At 38.3% G+C, this 22386-nt stretch overlaps 1 protein-coding gene across 1 annotated transcript in view; it reads left to right on the top strand.

Annotated features, from left to right (window-relative positions):
- Positions 1-623: 623 nt before the first annotated feature.
- The window catches only part of EXOC2 (exocyst complex component 2), a 125936-nt gene continuing 104173 nt past the window's right edge, over positions 624-22386 (top strand). The window contains exons 1-4 of the mRNA XM_065667465.1: positions 624-718; positions 15047-15202; positions 18891-19067; positions 20484-20610. Of these exons, the coding sequence (XP_065523537.1) occupies positions 15085-15202; positions 18891-19067; positions 20484-20610 (422 nt within the window). The 5' untranslated portion in view covers positions 624-718; positions 15047-15084. The remainder of the gene's footprint in view (positions 719-15046; positions 15203-18890; positions 19068-20483; positions 20611-22386) is intronic.

Below are 22386 nucleotides of genomic sequence, written 5' to 3'. Positions count from 1 at the left end.
CTTCTGTGTTTTTAATCTCACTGCTTTTCTGCTCCTTCCCATTCATATTTGTCTGAACTTGGCTGCTGCAACTGAGATTCAAACAATCCCAGCAAACCGGGAAAAATGAGATCTCCAGACCCTTTCCCTAAGGAAGAGCCTGTGTTCAGAGGACCCTCAGCCAGACAGCAGGTTTGCTAAGAAACACATTTACTTTTTCATCGGAAAAGGAGGGGTAACTTGGCAGTCCTGGGGTAACAGATAGCCTTGATGACCTTAATGGTCTTTTTAAACCTAGTTGATTCCATGGCGTGCATTACTAGCTCCTGCTGTCACCGCCCTGGCCTTTTCTCCATCACCCTTCCAAGCACTCCCAGCCCCCCCTCACACCACAGCCCGTGGGTGCCCACACTGCCACCACGGCTGGGTGAGTTTCTGCCCGAGGGGACCGGGGTATAGCGCTGGAGGATGGTTCTGTTATCAGTTGTCACTACTATTGTCCTCCATGGCTATTACGATTTTCTCTCCCTTGCTCCTCTTCCACGAGATTACCGCCACCCGCTTAACGCCGACATGGAGGGAGGCGGTGCCTTTAAGGGGTCTGGGCGCGGCGCTCGATGGCTCCGCGGTCCATCGATTTCTTCGGGCAGCGGCTGGAGGTGCCTGTTCCGGCAGGACGCGGAGGCGCTGCCGGGAGCGGAGCTGCCCCGGGTGCCGGATACGAACGCGGCGGCGGCCGGTGAGTGACAGTGTCTGGCCTCCCGCCCCGCTCTTCCTCCGCTGGGCTCCACGGAGCCGGCTCTCAGCGGGACAGCGCCGGCTCCTTTCCCCTCCCTTCGGTCCCCCCCTTCTTCCTCCTCCGCTCCCGGGGGGGTAGAGGCTCTCGCCCGCCGGGCGGGGTCGAGTGTCGCGTCCCAGGCCCCGCCCCTACCCCGGGGGACGAAGCTGCCGGTAAAGGCCCTTTGGGGTGAGGGGGATGTCGCTGGTTTTCCGCCGCTTCGCAGTGCGAGGCCCCTTCTCAGCCTCCCGGTGGTACCTGCGGTCCCGCCGCCGGGGCGCGCTCATACCGGCGTGTCGCCGCCGGGACGGGCCGGCGCTCGTCTCCTCGGGGCTGGGGACTGGGGGAGGATGGCGGCTGGGCATCGGGCCCCGCCGAGCGGCCTGGTGAGGGCAGGAGGCGGAACCTCCCGGCTGCAGCGGCTCCCTTCCCCTTCTCCCCCAGCCGCGAGCAGGGGAGCTCCCGTCAGCCGTGAATCCTCGGGGGCACACGGTGTCCCGCCGGCGGGTGGGTGGCTGCCGAAGGCTGGCCTGGGTAGGAGAGAGCGGTGTCTTGGCCGCATTAAACTTTTCCGTGCTGGTGGGACCGGACCCGCAAACCAGCTGTCAGGGCAGTGCCTCGGTGGGTTTTGCTTTTGTTTCTCAGCGCTGGCAGCGGGTCTCTGGGGAGTTCCTGGGCCCGCTTGGTTACGCGGTGAAACGAGGCTGGTCTAGAACCGTATTAAATTGTTCAGCTCAGTGAAGTGTTGGTGTCTGGGTCTGCTGGGTGGGGGAGTAGAGGGAATAAGCAGGGGAGAGGCGAGGTCTGAAGAGCTGGTTGTTTGTGGGTCTGGTTTTACTGTTTTTAAGCTTTGCATTCAGTGGTACCATAAACTTTTGGAGATAATTCCCCAAATGAGCATGTATTTAGGCGAGTATAATAAGAAAGTACCCTAGTAAAAGAATGTGGCACAAGTCAAACCAACATACCCAGCCTGAGAGGTGGTTGCTTTCATGGATATTGAACTGGAAGTGTTACACTTCCTCTGTGACTTTTTTTTCTTTTTAACTTCCTACCCAGTTCAACGTTTCTCCTGCACTTTGGCTGTTTTGCAGTCCATGAGCTGGATGACAAGTGTATTTCCTTCCTGCCTTTCCTATAGCTTAATGAGGAACCTGAAAGCAATTCATATCAAGGGGTGTAGATGTCTGAAATTGGGGATGACCCTATTTCCCAGACTGAGTTTTCTAGTTTAGTCCAGTTCTACTGGTTTTCAGAATAATGTTCCTTCAACACTGCAGCTTTCCCTGTCCCTCCCACCCCCCAATTTTTCAGTTTCCTGCAATTGTGGAATAACAGCTTCTAGCCGTATGCTTTAAAGTTTTGAATTGGGAGCCAGTGAAATACTAAACCATTTGCCTCTGATAGAACATAATATTAAATCTATTCATTCTTTAAAGTTGAGTTTAAAATTGTAATCTCACTTCAACTTCCCAGGCTTTCTGATAATTCCCAAAATAAGTAAACAGTCTCTTTTATCCTTTAGTGATCTGTGTGCATTTCATTACTGTAAACTTTGTTTTGTTTTTGCTTTGGATAAAGTTGTCAAAACAGTCAAAGGACTTCTATTTGTTTGGGGGTTTTTAATGTAAACTCCAAACAAACTTGTGGCTTAGGAAAACAGGTCAGTTTCCTTTCTTTACCTTTTACTTACCTGAAGAAGAAAAGCTCTGTAATTCTTGGTTCTCTGTTTCTGTAGTATTTATCACAGCTTGCACTGACCCAGCAGCAGCAGCAGAAGGCATGTCCTGCTGCTGATTTCTTTCCCATGGACATCTTTAGTTTACAGATTTGTGATTTATGCCCACCCTTGGACAGCAATGTTTTTACTTAGATGGGATTTCTGTTGTCTTAAACATAATTTAAACCATGATGCAATTATTCTGGTGATACTACTATGAGTAGTATTATCAGTGAATATACCATTAATTTATATTGTAATGGTAAGGGGGGCTTTTGTATGGAAAACGTAACTTTTCTTAGTGTGTGTCAGAGGTGAAACTAATTAAAAGCGTGTTACCAATCAAACTTGTGCTGGTTTGGTTTTGTTTTGGTGTTTGTTGGTTGTTGTTTTTTTTGTTTGTTTGGGTTGGGTTTTTTTTCTTTTGGGGGGGGTGTTTTTTAACAAAGTGTTAAGTTATCTTTTGTTTTCATGGCCTTGGTTCAATAAATTACAATATTTTTACAGACTTGATAGTTTGGTTTTTTTTAATGCTGTAATTGATCAGATATTAGTGCTGAATAGCAGTCTAAGTTAATGGACATTTCAAATGAATTCTAAAAACCGCTTAAAGTTCTAAGTCATGAACTTAAAAATTAAAAAAAAATATCTTTAAAATACTTTTCGTGTTGCCCCTTGAGCGGTGGTTATTGTGTGGAGAAAGCTGTTTCATCTTCAATACAAGAGGTACTGTACACTAAGTAGTTTTGAATCTATAGTATTCAGATTTTTTTTTTAATTGTAGGTTTTCTTGTGAATGAGCATTTTTTTCTAGCTATTGAGAGCTTTTGAGGCAAAACCAGACAATGAAGATGTTAAGATATGTAATCCACTGCTTGTTTTCCTGATTTCCTATTAAGAAGAAACTGTATCCACTGATACAGTCAGCTTTTTATTACACTGCTTTTCACAGTGAAGCTGGATTAAAGTAAAATAAGTGGGTTGACTAGAAAGGCAGAGGCCACTGACATCTTTTAGTGATGAAGACTTTTAGATGTTATGTTAAACCATCATTGATCAATTTCATTCCATGTACTGATAAATTTAGCTGCAGATTCAGGAAGTTTTTTAGCATTGTGCTTGAAACTAAGCAAAAGTTTTGAGTCTGTTTAGTTCTGTTTATAAAAACCTGAAAAAAAAAGTATTGCAATGGTATGGTGACAGAAGACTGAATATAAAAGGTGTTTATTGAAAACATGGATTCTGACAGCTATTGGAAGTATTCATGAAATAATCTACAGTAACAGTTTGGTACTCCAGGACAAAGCAGCCTGAGAAGCACAGCCAGACAACTACCTGTATTTTGAATGACTGTGTATCACTTCTTAGTTATGCAAACAGCCAGAGAAAATCTTCCAAAGGAGAAATTTTTAGTACTTCACATTATAGAGAAGGACTGGAAAATCATACTGAGAAGGCTGTTCGTGTTACACTGAATTCATTTTCTGTGCGAGTTTTTCAGTAAGAGTGGAATCTACTCCTGTACTTACAAGTATGCTGAAAGTTCAAAATCTGAAAACAGCTAAATTAATACCTTATAGCAGAAGTCACATGTGAGCTCTTCAGCTTAACTTTGACCTTCTGCCTTGGACCACCTACATTCTGTAAATCTGTGCTGTGCAACATTGTCTTTCAAATTACTTTTCCCAGGGGAGAAATATGGTGCTTGGTAATGGGGGAAATCATGTTTGTAAAGGTGCTTGTAGGATGAGGGATGATTAGGCAGCACATGCTTAGTGCGGTTGTGTCAGATGTTTCTTCTTTTGTGCTGAACACGGAAGCAAAAGTCTGCGTTTACAGCTCTCAAAGTATCAGTTTTAAAATAAAGCTGATTAAAATTTTGTACCTTAACCTGAAAATTATTTTATAGATTTCTTGTCAGTATTTCAGTTCAAAAGCAGTTGGATTGTTCTCCCAATCTCAAAAGTTAGAGGAGGAGGGTGGGACAAGAGGGAGAACTTGTTTCTTGTGATGTCCTGGAAAAATTAAGGAAGTTGAAGCAATTTTCCTAGAAAATTGAGTAATGAGAGAAATGCCCCAAGATAAGGATTGTATGATTGCTATGTTTTGCGCAGGGAAAGGTAAACTAAGTATTTAATATTTTAAGCAACACTAAGTCAAACACCCTCCCTTCTTCCTATGGAACAATTGTAGTTGTACTTTTTATATTATTTTGGAAGTATTTAGTGCTTTTTCTTCAAAAGGAAGTTGGTCTGTATAGCCTTTCTTTGACAACAGAAGTTGCTAATTAATCTGCAGACCGTATGTTCAGCATTTTCAGTGGAAAACACTGATTGAACTCAGTAATAGGTGTGAACGCCTATGTTTCCTTTCTAATTTTGTTTGGTTTGTTTTTAAGGGAAACACAATTTCTGAGACACCAAGGCCTTAATGGGTTGGTTTTCTCTTGACCTTAAGGGAACTACAGGTTCCCAGATTTTTGGTTTAATTTTCAAAGATAGAATTTGGGCTATATTGTGCAGAAGCCAGTGGGGACTCTGACAGTGTAAAAGTATCTGTGGATCATATTGCAATATAAATCAGTGATTTTTAGGTAGATTTTAATTTGTATTATTTCTTTCACTTCGTGGATAACCGAAAAGCAATATACCCTGTATTTGGAAGTTCATCAGAAAGCCTGTAGTAGTTAATGATTTGGGGATATGCTGAGTAAAAGTTCATTTTTAAATGCCCACTTTTATATCGAGGACAAACTAAACTGATATTTTGAGATAATTCTAAAAATGTCTCCATTGTAAAAGCAATTAATTTTCTATTTAAGAATTCTGAGAGTCTTGTAACACTTCAAATCTCACAGTGGTTTTAACATATACCTTGCTTCTTGCTGGAAAACTGAACATTAGTTTTTTGGCAAAAAGTGAAGGAGCTGGGTATATAGCTGATGAGGTTTTCTCATGTTTCCTTTTCATCACTGTAGGAGGCAGGGGAGCTTGTTTCTCACAATACAACTTCACCACTATGAAAGCGTGATAGTTCCATGCATGAGATGGATTTTTAGGCAGATGAGTGGAAATGAAGTTTGAGGCAGGCTGAAATATGTCAGAAAAATACCTGTGTGTGCAGGCTCTCGGACAGTGAAACTCTTGAGCATGTGTTTGGCCATGTGCACAGAGAAAGATGCTATAGTGAATGGCTTGAGTACTTCCCTGTGAGAAAGAGGTGTTTGGCAGAGAACATAAAAAATGCAAAATATCAGTAGCACAAGTGCATGTCTCATTTTTTAATTTTTTTTGAATTTTTTGAATCGAAAGGAGCTGCCAGAAATGTCACAGGGCAAATGTTAAATTTAATGTTGCAGTCCTACCTACAAACCCCCTAGTTAAACTTCAACCATGTGAACTGTGTAATTGCAGTGGTTATATAGTGTTTTTATAAAGAATATTGTGTATAGTTACATGGCTTAGGAAAAGTCTGTGGTGTCTTGTTTCTTTTCTCTAGGAAAAAAAGTTCCATCCCACTGGGATTTATTCAGTTTATTTTTCTGAACTTCTGGATCTTTCTGAATGCATTTGCATAAACATATTTGAAAGTTTTTGATGCTTGAAGTATTGTTTTCAAATTTCTGCCTGTGAATAACATTAAGATAGAGGGATGATGAGGGTATTAAGGTGCTTTGCCATTTTCCTAATAACTGAAATAATGCACAGAAAATTATGAATAACTTTAGAATAAAAGAGGGCTGAAAGACTATACTGGGAGACAATAAAGAGAATGATTTCTAGATGAAGCAGACTTTGCTGGATGCTGGGGGTAGGAACAGATGTACAAAAGCATGGTCTTTGTGAGAATTTAGAAATTGATGGGAGTTTTATGGCCATCTGATACGGTTTTCTGTAAAGCTGAGTTGACTTTTTTCTATATATATGTTTATGTATGGATGTTTAAGGCTTTTCTTCACAATGTTGCTAGGTTATAGTGATGTGTCACGTAGTAAATACAGAAGCTTTTAGCCAAGTATATGACTTAATTTCTGGGGAGTTGTAATGCAATTTATAATGAAAATAGTGGAAATTTAGGGGAGAAACATCTATGTTCAGACTTTATTAAATTACGTTTTCTGCACTATCCTCTTTTTTTTTTTTTTTTTTTTTTTTTTTAGCTAATACAGAATGACCAGAACAGACATTCGGAGAACTTAAATTGTTTTAACTTGAGTCTTGGTAATGAATAGGTGTTGTAACATTGAATATACTAGCAAAAACATTCAAGAGCTGGTATAAAGCAGCATATAGACCTAATTAATAAGTTGAGGGAATTATTTATTTTCAGTTTGAAGTTATGAAATTTTAAAGCTAATGCTTTTGAAAATGTATTTGATAAGGTGAAATATTTTTAGATTTTTTTTCTTCATTTTTTTCCCAACAGAAATATCCTAATCCAGGTTTATAAGGCTAATATTGACATTTGGATTATCATAGTATCAGTGGTTTTGTTTAAGAGTAGCACTTGGAGGTTGTTATTGTCACTTAGGTAAATTGATGTTGAGCTGAGTTATGGTGAAATGCGACTGTGTGGTTCTGGCTGTTCAGACTGTGTATGTGGATTAAATTAAATTCGTGTGCTGGTGAGTTTGATGGAGGAGGTGTGTTCCAGGAGGTAGCAGAGTGGAGGGAAAGGTATTTTTTTCTTTTTAAGTAGACTGACTAAAATAGATTTTTAAATGCTTCAGATGTTTTATTCAGCTTTTTCTGTTTGAACAGGTGATATAATTGGCATATTAAATGATTTTCTGAGCTGAAAGAAACAAAGAATTCTCCCCTTTTAAAAGTCGCTGTTCATCTATATTACAGATTAATGTTTGTTTTAACCTATTTTACAAGTTTGCTATTTTAAATTCTTGCTGATGGATCATAAACTCAATGTTCTATGTAGGATCATTAATTTCCTTCAGGTTGCTCATGGTGTAAGATACTTAGGAACAAAACTTCATTTTACAGTGGAACGTTTGTGGGAAAATCCAGTATTTTGATGCTGTAATGTCGTTTGTGCTGTTAGTTGTTCTTTGTGGGGAATCTCTCCCCAGATAAATAGTGTGTCAAAATTCTGGGAGTAAAACTCCATCAATATATAGGCATGCTGTACATCATAATTGATAAGATGTGGTCATTTAATATGTACAAGGAAATGGATTTATATTAGTCTAGATCTTTTTTTGACATGTGATAGATAGAAGGTTAATTGATGTTAAATGGATGCTTTGTTAGCCCTTCATCAACTACTAAACTAGTACAGGAGGAGTGCAAATCATTACTACAAAAGGCCAAGACCAGTATGTTTTCTTAGTGGGGTTTATAGGCCTTTTTTTATCCCTCCCTTCTTTCCCTCCTTCCCAATCACACAAAACATGACCAGCTGTAATGATAGGAGGAGAGAGCAAGCAGCTTTTCTAAACATATACACACATACACTCGCACTCCTGCCCCCCTTTTTCCTCCTCATACCTCCCCAGAGTGACAGCTTGTAGATGTTGCGTGCGAGTGAGTTCAGCTGGTGCTGTGTGGTCTGGGTGTGTGGTCTCCAGCTCAACCGAGAGGCTGCTAACAGGGTGGATGAGAGCGAGCAACACTGTTTACTTTAATTTATTTCGGATGCCGGAACTGCGCCCGGAGTTTCTCCTGAGCCGGGTTCCACAGTTAGCGGTGTCAATCCCTTGCAGCTGCAGCCCAGGCTGCGACAGGCGCTGAACTCCTCTGCCCAGGGCTCCCGCACTATCTGCCTCGGGTCCAGCCTTTTAATCCCTTGTGACTCAGAAATGTTAATGGCATCACTGAGTGCTATGATTATTTTGCTTTCACTTTGTCAAGATACAGAGCCATGAAGATGTACCTTGCTGGGTTAAGGAAAGCGGGACTTCCGAGATAACTGGGGAAATATGCGAGTACAGCTGTTGTGAAAGTAAAACTGCTGTGCTTACTTCTTGCCTACCCTAAAACTCCCAAGTACACTCTTCATGACTAGAATATACAGGAGACCTTTTAAAAAGAGTACACTGTTGTATTATGTCATTTAATACTCCACATCTTTCCTTTTTTGTCATTTGCCATCTCCATCATAAACTTGCACATCTTCCCAAATTGAAACTGATTTTGGCACATAATGTTGTCCTATAGATTAGCATGTTTGTCAGTGTTAATACTGGCTTGAATCAACATGCCGGATATGACAGGGCAAGACAAATGAGGCTTTGTTTTTCCTGTATGATGGTGAAATTACCCCCTTTTTTTATGTTTGTTCATCTTTTCATTATAAGTAGCTTAGTGGTGTTTTGAAGAGGTTTTCTCCCCCCAAATGTATGATTTATGAGCACTACTTGTTTAAATTGATAAGTCTTCTTTTATTATTTAAATAAACATGCATAGATTCTTAATATCACTTGGAATTTCAGCATTGTTTAGCTTATTCACTTCCCAGTCTTTTCTGGCAGGCTTGCAGTAACGGACTTTGTATTATTAATGCAGTGTTGAAGGCTGTGGAAATTCTAGGGCACTGAAGATCTCCAGAGGGGTTAATAAATGTCAGTTATTTTCACAGTGCTGCTTTCTGGATGCTTTTAAATCTTGGTTTACGTAGATTGTCTGTCTGAATTTATATTGTTGGGAAGATAAAGTACAGAAAAGGTTGCAATAGTGGTTTTCATCATTTTGTAAAGATTTTGAGTACAAACATGTAAGAAATTTCTTGCTTTGTCATTGTCCTTGGGGTCATTTGCTGTGTCCCTTTACTGACTGTCGTAGTGTGTTGTACTTGGGGGACTCTTTGGGTTTTCTAGTGAAAACGAATTGTTAGATTTATTTAGTAAAACGCAGGTTTGTGTAGCTTAAGGTGAAAAGGCCATCACCTAGGTTCTGGAATCTGAGTATTTATTGTTTGTTTAAAAAAAGGGCATTTCATAAATCTGTTCATTTGTAAAGCATTTAATGCTGTGATGTTAGTGTGAGAAGAGTACCTCACCTTCTACTAGCTTCAGGTTGGGTGGTTTGTTTTTTAAAAAGTAAACAACATCCTCTGAGGTATACTGCAGTTTGAACACTGGTGATGCTTTGGTCATTTCTGCTGCTCAAAATGTTTGAAATTGTATTCTGTCACATACATCTGAGTGCAAACAAATATTTGATACCTGAAGACTTGCATGTTTGCTTGTAGCTTGCACCTTCTCAGCAATGACAAATAGGCTTTTCATTCCTCTCTTCTTGACAGCTTAGATTCCCTTTGCTAGATGACCATCGCACTTACGTTGACCTTGAATCCGGCTTTCTCTGAGAGAGTCTTTAGGTTCAGTGTCTGTGACAAAGTACTGCTGAAAACCTTAATTTTATTGAAAATTCTGTCACTGGAACCAACTTGCAATTTTGCTTCAGAAGTCAGAAATTCCTTTTTAAAACATTCCAACTACTAATTTTTCCACCAGTGAAATTTGTGAGGTGACACCTGGTTGGTGCTTGTTTTCCAAAGTTCCATGCGTTCATGATGTTTGTAATTTTCCTCTGGGATTTGAATTTACCAGCCAATTTAATATCCTTAAATCCTGAACTTCTGTTGTTCACTTATTTAATATTCTGGTGGTACTTCCAGAGTGGTAAACAGGACTCTGCTTTACAGAACAGGTATGGTAGCTATTGGCATTTTACTTTATTTTTCTCTGCTTACTGTTGAATGGGGAAACCTTGAATAGGTTTGTCTTTAAAGACAAACCTTGAATAGGTTTGTCTTTAAAGAGCTCTGTCTTTAAACTAACTGAAGATTTGCAGAAGTCGAAAAAGTAACTAGCCTTCTATTTTCCCTTATGTTGGGCCGTGTTTAGTTTCTTCATTATTTGTTTTTGAAGTGGCTTTTTTTTTTAAGATAAAAGAGTGAAGATGTCCCCTCTTTAGCAAGCTTGTAATGCTCAGAATTGTCTGGATTTTTTTTTTTTTATTAACCAAACCTTTGTGAGAGGACGGTTTATTTGAGAAGCTTGTGTAAAGACAAAGATGATGTTTATGAAGGGCATTTTTTAAGATGGCTTTGTAGTAGGTGGTCTTTGCAGAGGCTTTCTAACTCCTTGCAGTTTCACAATATGAATTATGATAGAATAATATGGGCAAGATCATGGGAGCAGTCAGATGTCATCCTTGTTTAACTGTTGGGGAGATACTGTGAGGAAGTGAAGTTTTTAGTAAACGGGAGGGACTCTGTTAGTGTTGATGATCGTTCGTAGTAAAACAATAGTCTTGTTAACACTACTCCCGTGAGCCTGGCTCCACGGAAAAAATAACTTGATTTTTAAATTTTTCTTATTTTATGCATAGTACATATTTGTAAAGAATACAATTTATTGCCATTTATAAAATCGCAAAAAATACTCCTATTAGTTTATTGTACCTTTTAATGTAATAAATAGGGTTTTTTTTAGCTTTGTATTAAATATATATATTAACTTGCTTTTGTGCCACAGTAGTATAGTGGCTAGGCTTCCCAGTAAGCAGTTCGGTCATTTTAATTATTGACATGCTCGTGATAAGGAGGAGGAGAACTACTATAAATAAAATGAAGGCTCCCAGGCAATTGTTTGATAGTTGTAATAAGGGCAGATTCCATACAGTTCCTTCACTTACTCTTTGAAATAAATGAAACCAATTGCCGTTTAAAAATAATAAGAGTTCTGTAGTGCCTTTGTAATGTGTTGAGATTTACTGTGGTATTCTCATTCCAGTGAGGTATTTTAAAGCAATTCTGCAGTAAGTATGGAAATACTTTAGAAGAAATGTTAGACCTCAGGAGGCTCAGCGTTTTTATTACATTTATTTAGCTCATCATGAAGGGGGATCTAGTGCCAATTTCTGAAATCCAGAAAAATATGTTGTAATATTACTTTTGAGTTTTGGTATTGATTCAAGGCAATTACCTGTGTGCCTAGGTATTTTGAAAGAAACAATCCAAGGGAGCCATAACATCTGTGGGGGGTGGGAGGGAGTGACAGTCAACCAAATAATACCAAAGTAGCTTCTGTTTTACTTGTTTTCCTCAAGATTTTTCTCTTTATATTATCACTGAGTTCCTGAAGATGGCTTTTTTACATCTGTGTTACTGATTAACTTTTCATAGACTCTTCGGAAAAATTTGGCCAAAAGAGCTATTTTATGTAGTCTTACTGGTATCTATATACATGCTGGTTCCTGCAGAAAGTGATCAGGTGTCTATGTGGGTACATAACCCAACAATTTATTTACAGCTGTTGTCTACCTTTGAGCTCTGCTGAGAGTCTGAGAAAAGCTGCAAAGACTACATAGATAAGATCATGAGGAACAGATGCAGTTTGTCCTCCTTGCTCTACTTAAACTTAGCCACCTGATTCTTCTCGAACATCCTCTTTGCACAGGACTCCAGAGGAAACTTCAAATTCTGAAAAGTCTAAGCTTCTGTGCATATGCCTCTCGTAATTTTATGGGAATAAAGAAAACTTTCCCTGCAATTTCTGATTCTGATTGGTCGAGGTAGTATTAGGTTTAGCAATGGGAAATGGGGAGCTTATTTCTATTGTGCTGCTCATTGTCTTGTCAGGTGATGCTGTGGCAATGTAGCTTTGAATGTACCTGGATAAAACTTGTGATTCCAGGACTAGGTATCTTGAGAGAAGATCAGGACTATCATTTTCACCTGTGGTGAGGAAGTGGGTTAATAATAGTGTGGATGGGCTATCTGGACAAGTAGGCTCGGGATCAGGAATAGAAGGTAAGGAAGAGGAATTATCAAAGTGTCTGGATTTGAAAGCATAATTGGGATATTAACAGCTCTCCCCTGCCTGCTTGAACTTCTGGATGAGAGGTCAGAGGGAAAATCAGCAGGATGGGGCAGGAAATAGTTTGGCTGCAGGACTAGGACTTGGCCTCAGTTTTGAAGTGAGGCAGAGGCTGCCTGTCTCTGTGTATGTGTGTGAGGAAAACAGTGCTAGGAAATAGATACAAGTAGGACATGAAGGAGCAGGAGGGAGGACTTTGCCTGTTAAAGCACAGCCTTCACTTTTGTAGCTGGAAGTGGCTATCAGCTGATAAGAGTCCTCTCCTTCAGTGCTGTTCTAGTGCTGGAGATTATGGACTGCATCTGCTGACTCCTCGCTTTGCTAGCCTCATGTTGGGCTCATGTAAAAAAAAAAGGTTACAGTATTTTACATACAGACTTACAAGAGCATCCACATAATGCTATATACTTTAATTCCTTTTTCAACAGTTTCTTGCTTGCAAAAACCTGGAAAATTAATGTTTTATTAAAAAATATGTAATTTTTAATGTGGTGAAATTAACCAGTCAAGAAATAATTGAGGTTTACCAGTTAAAACCAGAAAACCAAAACAAACCACCTTAGTTCCAGGCACATTGTGTGTATTATCATGGGCTCTTACCAGACTTCCCAGGCTCACGTTATGTTCTTACTTGTTCAACAGGAATCTGCATCTCTTATTAATTGCACACTCTTCAAAGGTAGTCTCAAAAGTTCTCTGAAGATACTGATAGTTCTGTGGTGTTCAGAGCACCTAAATGCCTCTTCCATATTAATGAATTTGTCTTCAAAATAGCTTTTGAAGTGTGTGGTAGCATTGCTATTTTAAATATGTGAAACTGAGAAGCAGACATTTAAGATCAAATGTATGTGTAGATTTGAGGTGGTTATATAGGACCTGAATATTTTGGAGGATTTTGCAGTATTCCCTGGGTCCAGGGTACATTTCACACTGACTACAGGTGTGGCTGTCAGCTCTGAAGTTGGACACCCAGAAACTGAGAGGGGAAAAAAGGTACTGTAAAGTTTCATAGGAGACCTGCTATGCATCTGTGGTATAGATAGAGGATCCCATTCCGGGGGCAGTATTTGATTACTTTCACCATGAGATCTTCCTTCTTATGCTTGCCTTTCTTGGTATCCATCATTTTCAGTGTGTGTTCCAACTTCAGGCCATGAAATAAAACTGGCCAGTGTGAGCTTATTTGATCCTTACGGCAGATTTTTCTAGTAATGTTGAAAAATCTGGGGAGGTTGTGTAGAAGCATGATGTATTGCTGATGCAATAAATGTATTTTATGTATGCAGAAGCAGCTGAAACAAAGGTAGCTTACTTAATTCTGGTACTTCCTAACTGCAGACGCTTGGGAACTGCAACTTTACTGCAGTTTGTTGTTAGGGATGATTTACAGAGGTTCTGGGTTTCATGGAGCTGACTGTTTGCAAGTAAAAATAGACAACATACCTTGATCCAAAATAAAAATAAGAGAAGCCCTGTGAAGCTTGGCTAATATTCTACATATTTTTTACGAACCTGAACTTTTAAAATTGTGTACACTAAAGCATTCTATGTTTGTACCGAAGGTTTTTGAATACTGACCTATTTCATCACTCCTTGATTTTCTTAGAAAGAAACATTTCTTCCTATAGGTTATTTTTGGTTCTTACCTCTCCAATGCGTATGAATTCCTATTAGAAGCTGATCACAGATAACTCTAAAGTTCCAGAAAACCAGGTGATAAGTCTTTTTTACTGGGAATTTTAAGGATGTTGTTGTGTCTTAGTGGAAGAATTCAGGAGTCATGAGGTGGAATAGGTGATGCAAAATTACCATGCAAGTCCTTAAAAAAATTTTTTTTGCCTGCCTTATCACTTCTGTAGGATCTATATACCTATAGGCAGGCTCTATGTTTAGTAAGTGTTATAAATGTGGAGAAGCTGGTGGGAACTAATGTGCTTCAGGTGATATTCATCTGCTTCTTATAGCTGCAAAGCTGCACAAAGGAAACTGCTAATAAGACATAGGAATCTGTGATCAGTTGCATAGTAAACTAAAAGTAGGCTGCATAAATCCCTAGCATATTGGTGTTTCTTTACGGAGATGATTTTTTGGGTGCAAAGGAATGCTCTTCCCAAAATGGTTCTTCAATAATTTTATGTACATTCTTGTTGATATGTTAGTATGTTATATGTTTTGTTGATGTTCTCTGCTAGTATACTGTCTGTAAGTAATGTTTTAATTTTCCCAGTTTATGTAAGTGTTGATTTTTTTTTTTTTTTTTTTATACAAATAAGTGCTGGGGGCTTCTTCCCATAGGACTGTCTGTGCCAGTAAGTCTGATTTTGACAGGGAAGTCATCCGAATATGTAATCATGGTCTAGTGCTTAGCTTAGCAATTCTAGACTTACTAAGGAACACAATAATAACTTTCTAATGCAGGATTGAATAGGCTCATTTTAATTCTGTTATAAGTGATTTGGAGAGTATGTATGTAGTTTCAGTAAAAATTTTGAGGGTTTAATATTTTTCTGAATATACTTTTAATTTACAGTTCAGAACTAGAGCTGTAATTTAAAAAAATGGAAGCGTGGAATTCTGTATTGGTTTATGACTGTGGCAAAAAAGGTTTTGAGTGGCATTCCATATTTATGTTAAAGTTTCTCTACCATTTTTGAAGGACAGCTTCAAAGGTCTTAAATAGTTTTCATGTAATATAATTATTGTTTTTAAATTATTGTTTCTTACTGAACAGATAAAAGCAACTCGGTTTTCAGTAAGTGAATCGGCATCATGTCTCGAGCACGGCAGCCCCCACTTGTAACTGGTATCTCTCCCAATGAAGGCATCTCCTGGACGAAAGTGACTATTAGAGGAGAAAATTTGGGGACTGGGCCTACAGACCTCATAGGTAAGTTTGGAAAAAAAGCCCCACTTCTTTTGAGACTGTAGTACGTTACATTTAGGATGTGGTTAGAGATAATTATTTTGCTATGTGAAATCTGTGTTGAGTGGTACAAGGAATGCCCTTTATCACAAATATGCACTTGAATGTGTAAATTCAGGGTTGCTGCCTGATGTGTAGCTAATCAGAATGATTGTATCTTGCTAAATGAACCCTTAGCCTGACACAGCATCCTGTGCTGAACACTAAGAATGAATGCCTATGGCAGTGTACTAGGAGAGGGTGGATGTAATGGGGTGCGCCTTTTTTACTTTACCAGGCATTGAGAATTTCAGCATAGAAATTTTCCATCATAAATTGTTTTCAATATATTGAGAAAGTCACTGAGCATTGCTATTCCTTGAATTAGTGTAAAAGTTAATTTGCGTATCTGGAACAGTTATGACAGATCAGGTTCAATAATTTAGCTACACATTAGTGAAGAACCATTTCCTTTGCTGTTTGGATTTTAACATGGTATTTTCATTTGAGTAATCACATCTGCTTTGTTTAAAGATGGAACAAGCAGTTTTCTCTGATTCTTCTGACCATACAGATCTCGATCCCTACTGCTCTGTTGCCTCTTTTTCAGGCTGAAAAGTCCTAGCGTACTTAAATTTTCTTCACATATCTTTGACACTTATCTTTGACCCTTCTTGTCGCTCTTCAGAGAATCTCTTCTGGTTTCACTATCAGTTTTGGGTGACTGTCATCCTGGTTACATGCAGGGTCTGTTGTGCAGTCATGACTCCCTTGAGGTCCCAGTGGAACGAATTTTGTTTGCCATTGCTAGAAACAATTTTTCACTTAACGGCTGTAAACCAAGATTACCGAATGATCTTAATGGCCACTAGAATAAACAACATGGCCAAGCATAAACTACTACAATTTTCCCCTACAATTTTCCCCTTCAGTTTGCTGCCTTTCAAAAGGGGAAGCAGTGTTTTCCTGAGCTGCTAGACAAAGCTGATGTACACTAATGAATGTTTATTGAGACATAGTCAAATAACACTATTAGAGGTGAGTATATTTCTGTGAATTTGTGTGACTGATGGACTTAGACAACCTAATCAGTTTGTTAGTATGAGCCTCTTGGAAGTGATCAATGCTAGGTTCTTGGAAGGAAGACACCTCCTAAGCCGTGCCTCAGTATTATAGCTGACTGCTAATATTTTTTTTTTTTGAGTAATACTTGTAACACGTAGCTTCTCAGCTTTCTCCAGTAAGTGACTAAGGCCCCAGATATATAAAGACTTTTTTTAATGGTTAAATCAGGCATGTAAATATTCCCTCTGACTTGAATGGAAATAGTTGCAAAAGTGAGCCGTTGTAGACACGAGATTGAAGTGAGCTTGAGTGAGGTTTTTATAAAGTTTGGAGTCTGCTGATTGAGATGCATTAGACTAAAATGAAAAGCAAGAAACTTTTATATACATAAACCGAATATCACATAATAGAAGAATATGCCTTTTTGTTTCATTTGAGAGCCGTCTAGTAATCTCTTTGTATCTTTGAAACCAAATAAACTTTTTATTTGTAACTCTATAGCTTATGGTACAAAAAATCACATCCAGGAGGTACTTGTAACGTTTGTTCTCTCAAAGTTTAGTTTTTCTTTTAAGACATTTGCAGCTGTAAGCGGTTTTGTAGACATTGTAGAATTGTCAATATATAAGCTTAACCAAAATTGGAAAGTCCCAATAAGAGAATGACTTGTGCCTATGTATTGAAAAATACATAAAAGCTAGAACCTGGCTATAATATTCTCAAAGATCTTTGTACCGTGCAACAGATTAAAATGAGATTTTATCTAAAGGGAAGTTTTCTCTTTTTCGAGAAAAAGATGTATCTGTACTATCAAAAGGTCTCCCCCAGCATGACTTCATTGATTTTAGGCTGTTTCTTTCTATTTTGGATCTTGTCAGATCTTGCTCTCTTGAGAGCTTTAGGGACCGCTGATGAGTAGAAGAAAGTTGATACAAGGATCTTCAAAAGAGTTAAAACATTTTTAGCCTTCTAAATTGCTCTAGTTCAGATCTTGATTTTACAGTATTACTTAATTTAAGCATGAATTCCAGCCTTAGAAATTCTGGGGTGAAAACCTCTTTATGAATGGTTCAGACAAACTCTTTCAATTAATCTTACTTCCTACTTCAATCTTTATTTTTTGTTATGTCGGAGAAGTTGCCAGCATAAAACCAGAGGGCATGTAATAATATAACCTAAGATTAAAACCCATGCATCATAAATGTGTGGGTTATTCTTCCCTTCTGAAAAATAAAAACTGGCCTGTTTAAAATGTTGCAAATAAATAACAACCAAATATTTTTATATTTTAAGGCTTTTTGGTGTGTATCCTATTTCACACACCCCTTCCCCCCCCCCCCCCCCCCCCGCTTCTTTCAGTCATCTTTAAAAAAAAAAAAAACACCCCAAACCATAACAGATCTACTGTCCTTCCTCAAGTAAAATTACTTTCGGTTTTAATAAGATTCAGTGCCTTTCTGGTTTTTATTTTTTGGTTTTCATTTTCAAAATAGTTTTTGGCAGGGAGAGGGCATTTTTATGTCTGACGGCTACGAAAACTGCCAAATTTGTCTGCTGGGTAATGTCAGAGACTTAAATTATGAGAAGTGTGAAGCTTTGGTACTAAGCCACATATGCTGACCCTTTTCTGCCTGTTTTTGTAAATTGGTCAGAGCTTTCTAGAAATTAAAAACAAAAGCCAAGCCAACAGGGAAGGAACTGCTATGCCTGACTAATTTATACTCCAGTACAGCCAACAAACCGGTATGGCCCTGTCCTTTTGCACATAAGGCAAAATGTTCTTAGGTAAGTATGTTATTTAAGAAGAAGCTAATGAAGTTATTCTCTAAGTAGACATTATAGGAATTAGATTCTAGCCAGTTCTTCAGGACAACAAAACTCTTGATTGTTCTAGATCTGAGAAAACAGTCCACTAGCTTCATGGCTAAAATATGCTGTATTTTTTTTTCCTAGTTTCTCTTGACAAAAGTTCACATGACAAAGTTTAGAAGAGGAAATAGATGAATATTACATGACTGTTTTTTCATACAGGAAGGGCAGTTTATTCAGCAGTATTGGTCTTACGTCATGGACTTTGTACAGAAGAGATGGGGGCAGAATATTTGTCAATTAATACTTTTTTCTTTTTACCAGAAAATCCTTCTGCATCCACAAAAGTACCGCTAAGCGAATAAGGTGTAAGAAACCTTGTGCACTATGAGTATTTTGCAAAGTCATACAGAGTGAACTTGTGAAAATGTTTCATGCAGTTTTGATGGAAGTTTCACATAAGTACAGTACTGAGCAGCAGTCCTCTGGTATCTTGCAGACAGAAGATGCATTGTACATGATGAAGTAAAAGTTGCAGTAGCCTGTTAACTGGTAGAAGAGATGACTTCAAGCAGCATTGCATGTGGCTTATGAAATATTACTAGGGCAAAAGACCTGAAGTCACCTAGGGAACATCTGAAAAAAGAATTTGTGACTCTTTGCTGTAGCTGGCTGTAAGGGACAGGATAAGGGTCATATATGTATGTAAAATATATGAAGCGTCATAAATGTATTTGCATTACAGAATTTCAAAAGATACTTCTATTCAAATAGGTGTTGTTTTTTTTCTTTTTCTCAGGATTAACAATCTGTGGGCACAACTGTCTGCTAACTGCTGAGTGGATGTCTGCCAGTAAAATTGTGTGTCGAGTTGGACAGGCTAAAAATGACAAAGGAGACATTATTGTTACTACAAAGTCTGGTGGCAAAGGAACTTCAACGGTTTCCTTCAAACTGCTTAAACCTGAAAAAATAGGTATTTTTCTTGTTCAAATTCTATCTGTTTTCTTTGCTACACACATACATAACTGAGCGCCTTTTAGATAAAATGCATGTTTAAAAGGGATCCATCCACCTCGGGACAATCTCCAGTTGTTTTGAAGAAGCAGAGTATATAAATGAAAGATGCAACTACATACATTGATAAGCTCATGCTGTATGTGAAATTAATCCTTCTATCGCAATATCCTGATAAACCCCTCGATGACTAATGAAAAGTAGCCCTTTATTTTTCTGTAAGGAATATCACTAAACTTTCAAAATTAAAAAAAAAAATCCTAACAGATCCAGTAACTACTCTTAAGTGTACTGATAAATACAAAATATAAACCTAAAAAATATAAACCTTTATACCTAAATCCTAAACTGATTGTTTATCCTTTTGAGTCCTCAGTGACGTTTCTTATTTGTAATTCAAACCATCCTGCAAGATGGAAAGTTTTAAGTATCTCTCATGAGATGCTTAACCATCGAAATAATGTTGCCAAGCAGTCTAGGACCTCTGCCTAGTCTAGGATCCAGTCTAAATACCCTCAGGATTGAAAATGCTTTTTTCAGAACACCTCATCGATGAGGTTGGATCATTATCTTTTCTAACACAGGGGTTCCCACATGAGCTGTTTTAGGCTTTTGTTCTCTGTGGTTCAGTGGCTGTTAAATAACACATAATTTCTCCCAAGCTGTACTAGGTTCTTAATAATAGAAAGGTGAACTAAGTGCAAGTGTTACACAGTGAAGCTTTTGGTGATGGGAAAGAAGAATGATATTTTAGAAAATGAGTGTGAAGATGGTGTTGCTTTTTGTGTTGTCGGGTATGTTAAAAAAGGACATAGCCAATAGTAGAGCTGCCTGCATTTTTGGCCAAGGGCCAAGACATATGGTGCCTCACCTTTATACATTGTCTAAGCTAAGGCTTTGGAAACAAAGTCAGTCCTGTGTCCTTGGAGTCATCTATTTTGGTACATAGCCAAAATCCACTTGCTTTTTGGCTAGTGACTGTGCAGAAAAGGGATCTTCCCTAAAATATGCAAACAAGATGACCTCCAGGTAGTTTCTCATTTTGAAAGTAGTATATGGCAAGGTTTGGACACATACCAGAATACTTGGAGGAATGAAAGATACTAATACTCTGTGATCAGGAAAATGCCCTTAATGTGCATGAAACTGTGTACTCTGTAATGATTGATGCCCAGCCACGAATATCTTTTCAGCAGCTATAATAAAATAATATAGCATAATTGCATCCAGGTTGTTTTGCCATGTATCTTCCAATATATTACCTAGGCATGCATTTTATATTTATCAGGATTTTTCAAATTAATTCAGTATGTTAGAAATTGACGGTGCTGGACTGCCCTTGTTGTTTTAAGGATCTGCACTTTGTTTTCTCTAGGTATCTTGGATCAGTCTGCTGTCTGGGTGGATGAAATGAACTATTATGACATGCGCACTGATAGAAATAAAGGGATTCCCCCCTTGTCCCTACGTCCAGCTAATCCGCTTGGTATTGAGATAGACAAGTGAGTACCAAATGCCTTTAATCCACTTTTTTAGTGTTTTGTTGGGTTTGTTTTTTTTTTTCTGTGTGTGCCTTTGTGAATTCTAGAAAAATTTAATGCTTTACAGGGCAGGGAAAGATTTAAAAATACATACATTAGTTGTGTGCTGTTTGGTACTCAAAAAGTTGTTACTGTATGTTCTATCCTTTTTCATCATCCTCATTTTTGGATTATTAGTTAGAACTGTAGATAATCTAAAAGCCTGATATGTTGAACCCCAGTGATGTTTAGACTTTGTGGATTGGTAAGTAACCTCAAGCTTTGGATTTATACATTATGGAATACATACTGTTGCATTTGAGTTTCGTGGGGATTTTAAGGATGTTTAGATTCTCATGTGTTGCTAAAATTGCTCTGATAATGTGATTTACCACATCAACTAGTTTATTTCATTAAATTTCTAATATTGTTTTCCAGCCCAGACTTCTTTACTTTCATTTGTGTAAGTATGGTAAAATTTATGACAGTGTTTTCTGAAATAGAAATTTAACAGTGAATGATAAATGAAATCAGAGGACTTTAAATGGACACTCTTAGAGCTCCAGACCTGGCCAGCTCCCAGAAATAGCATCAGGAATAACATTTCTCTTGTTCAGGATACCAGCTCTACCTAAACCAAAGACCATTTAGAATGAAACTATTACTAGGGGTCTCATCTGCTGAATATTCTGTTTGTGAGGGGTAGTGCATAGAAGAAAATCTGTAACATCCATTTTTACCTCATTCTAATGGGGAAACTGCACTTTCCCAAAATCTTAATGGGATTTATTTTGGATTTGCTATCACCTTCCAGTGTGCATTTCTTTCCTAGTTCGAATATGTATTTTCCTTTCTTTTCAAAGTACTAACTCATTTTTTTGTAAAAAGCAGAAGATTTTTTTCTCTTTGTAAGTATTCTTCTCCAGCTTCTGGTGTAACTTCTGACAGGTGGTACTTTCATGTTCTTCAGTTTTCCAACCCTGTTAGAATGTGGATTCCAGGGCTATGGACAGTACTAGAGCATCTTACTACAAGACTTCTCTCTCTCCTTCATGCTCCCTCCCTGTTTGTAAATAAAAAATGAAACAAATAAATATAATCCCTTTTACCACAGTGCTGCACTGTCCAGCTGGTAGTGAGTGTCATGTTAGCTGGTTCTCTTAAGTCACTACTTTCTCTGGTGGCGTGGTTGCTCTTTATTTTGTAGGGATGGCATGGACTCCTTTACCCTAGCTGTTAAGTTCTTTGCATTTGACAGTGTTCCTCTATTGCTTCCTTGTCTCAGTACAGATGATCTTGATGTTTTTACCAACTACTTATAAAAAAATTATTGGTGATAAAGCTATTATTGGTGATGATGAAAGAGTAATGTGGACTTTAGTAAAGCTTTCCCTATAGATTTGCTTCTCCATGGATTTTGTACTTAGCTCTTTAATCAATGTGATGTATTCTATAGGCATTGCATAAAAATATATTTTTAGTCCTATGGAAGCAACTCTTGTTAAATTACATTATATTAATTTGCCTGGTTACTTTTTTTAATGAAGCACTTAATGTCAAAGCCCATATAGTATCTTCTCAAACACTGTAAGAAACAGTTGTGACTGGCTGATGTTTAAAACTAATATTCTCTGTTTCAATCCTGTATTTTCTGAACCCTGCAAGAGCTCTTCCAATATTTTATCTGATCTAACTCAAGGTAACTAGTTCTGTTACATAGTCCTCTATCCATAGGTTTCTCACAGTACTTCTTTCTGT

This window comes from Lathamus discolor, chromosome 2 (genome assembly GCF_037157495.1).
Source record: "Lathamus discolor isolate bLatDis1 chromosome 2, bLatDis1.hap1, whole genome shotgun sequence".
Lineage (NCBI taxonomy): Eukaryota > Metazoa > Chordata > Aves > Psittaciformes > Psittacidae > Lathamus > Lathamus discolor.
The sequence above is the reverse complement of the archived record's forward strand: the minus strand, read 5'-3'. Positions and strand labels throughout refer to the sequence as shown.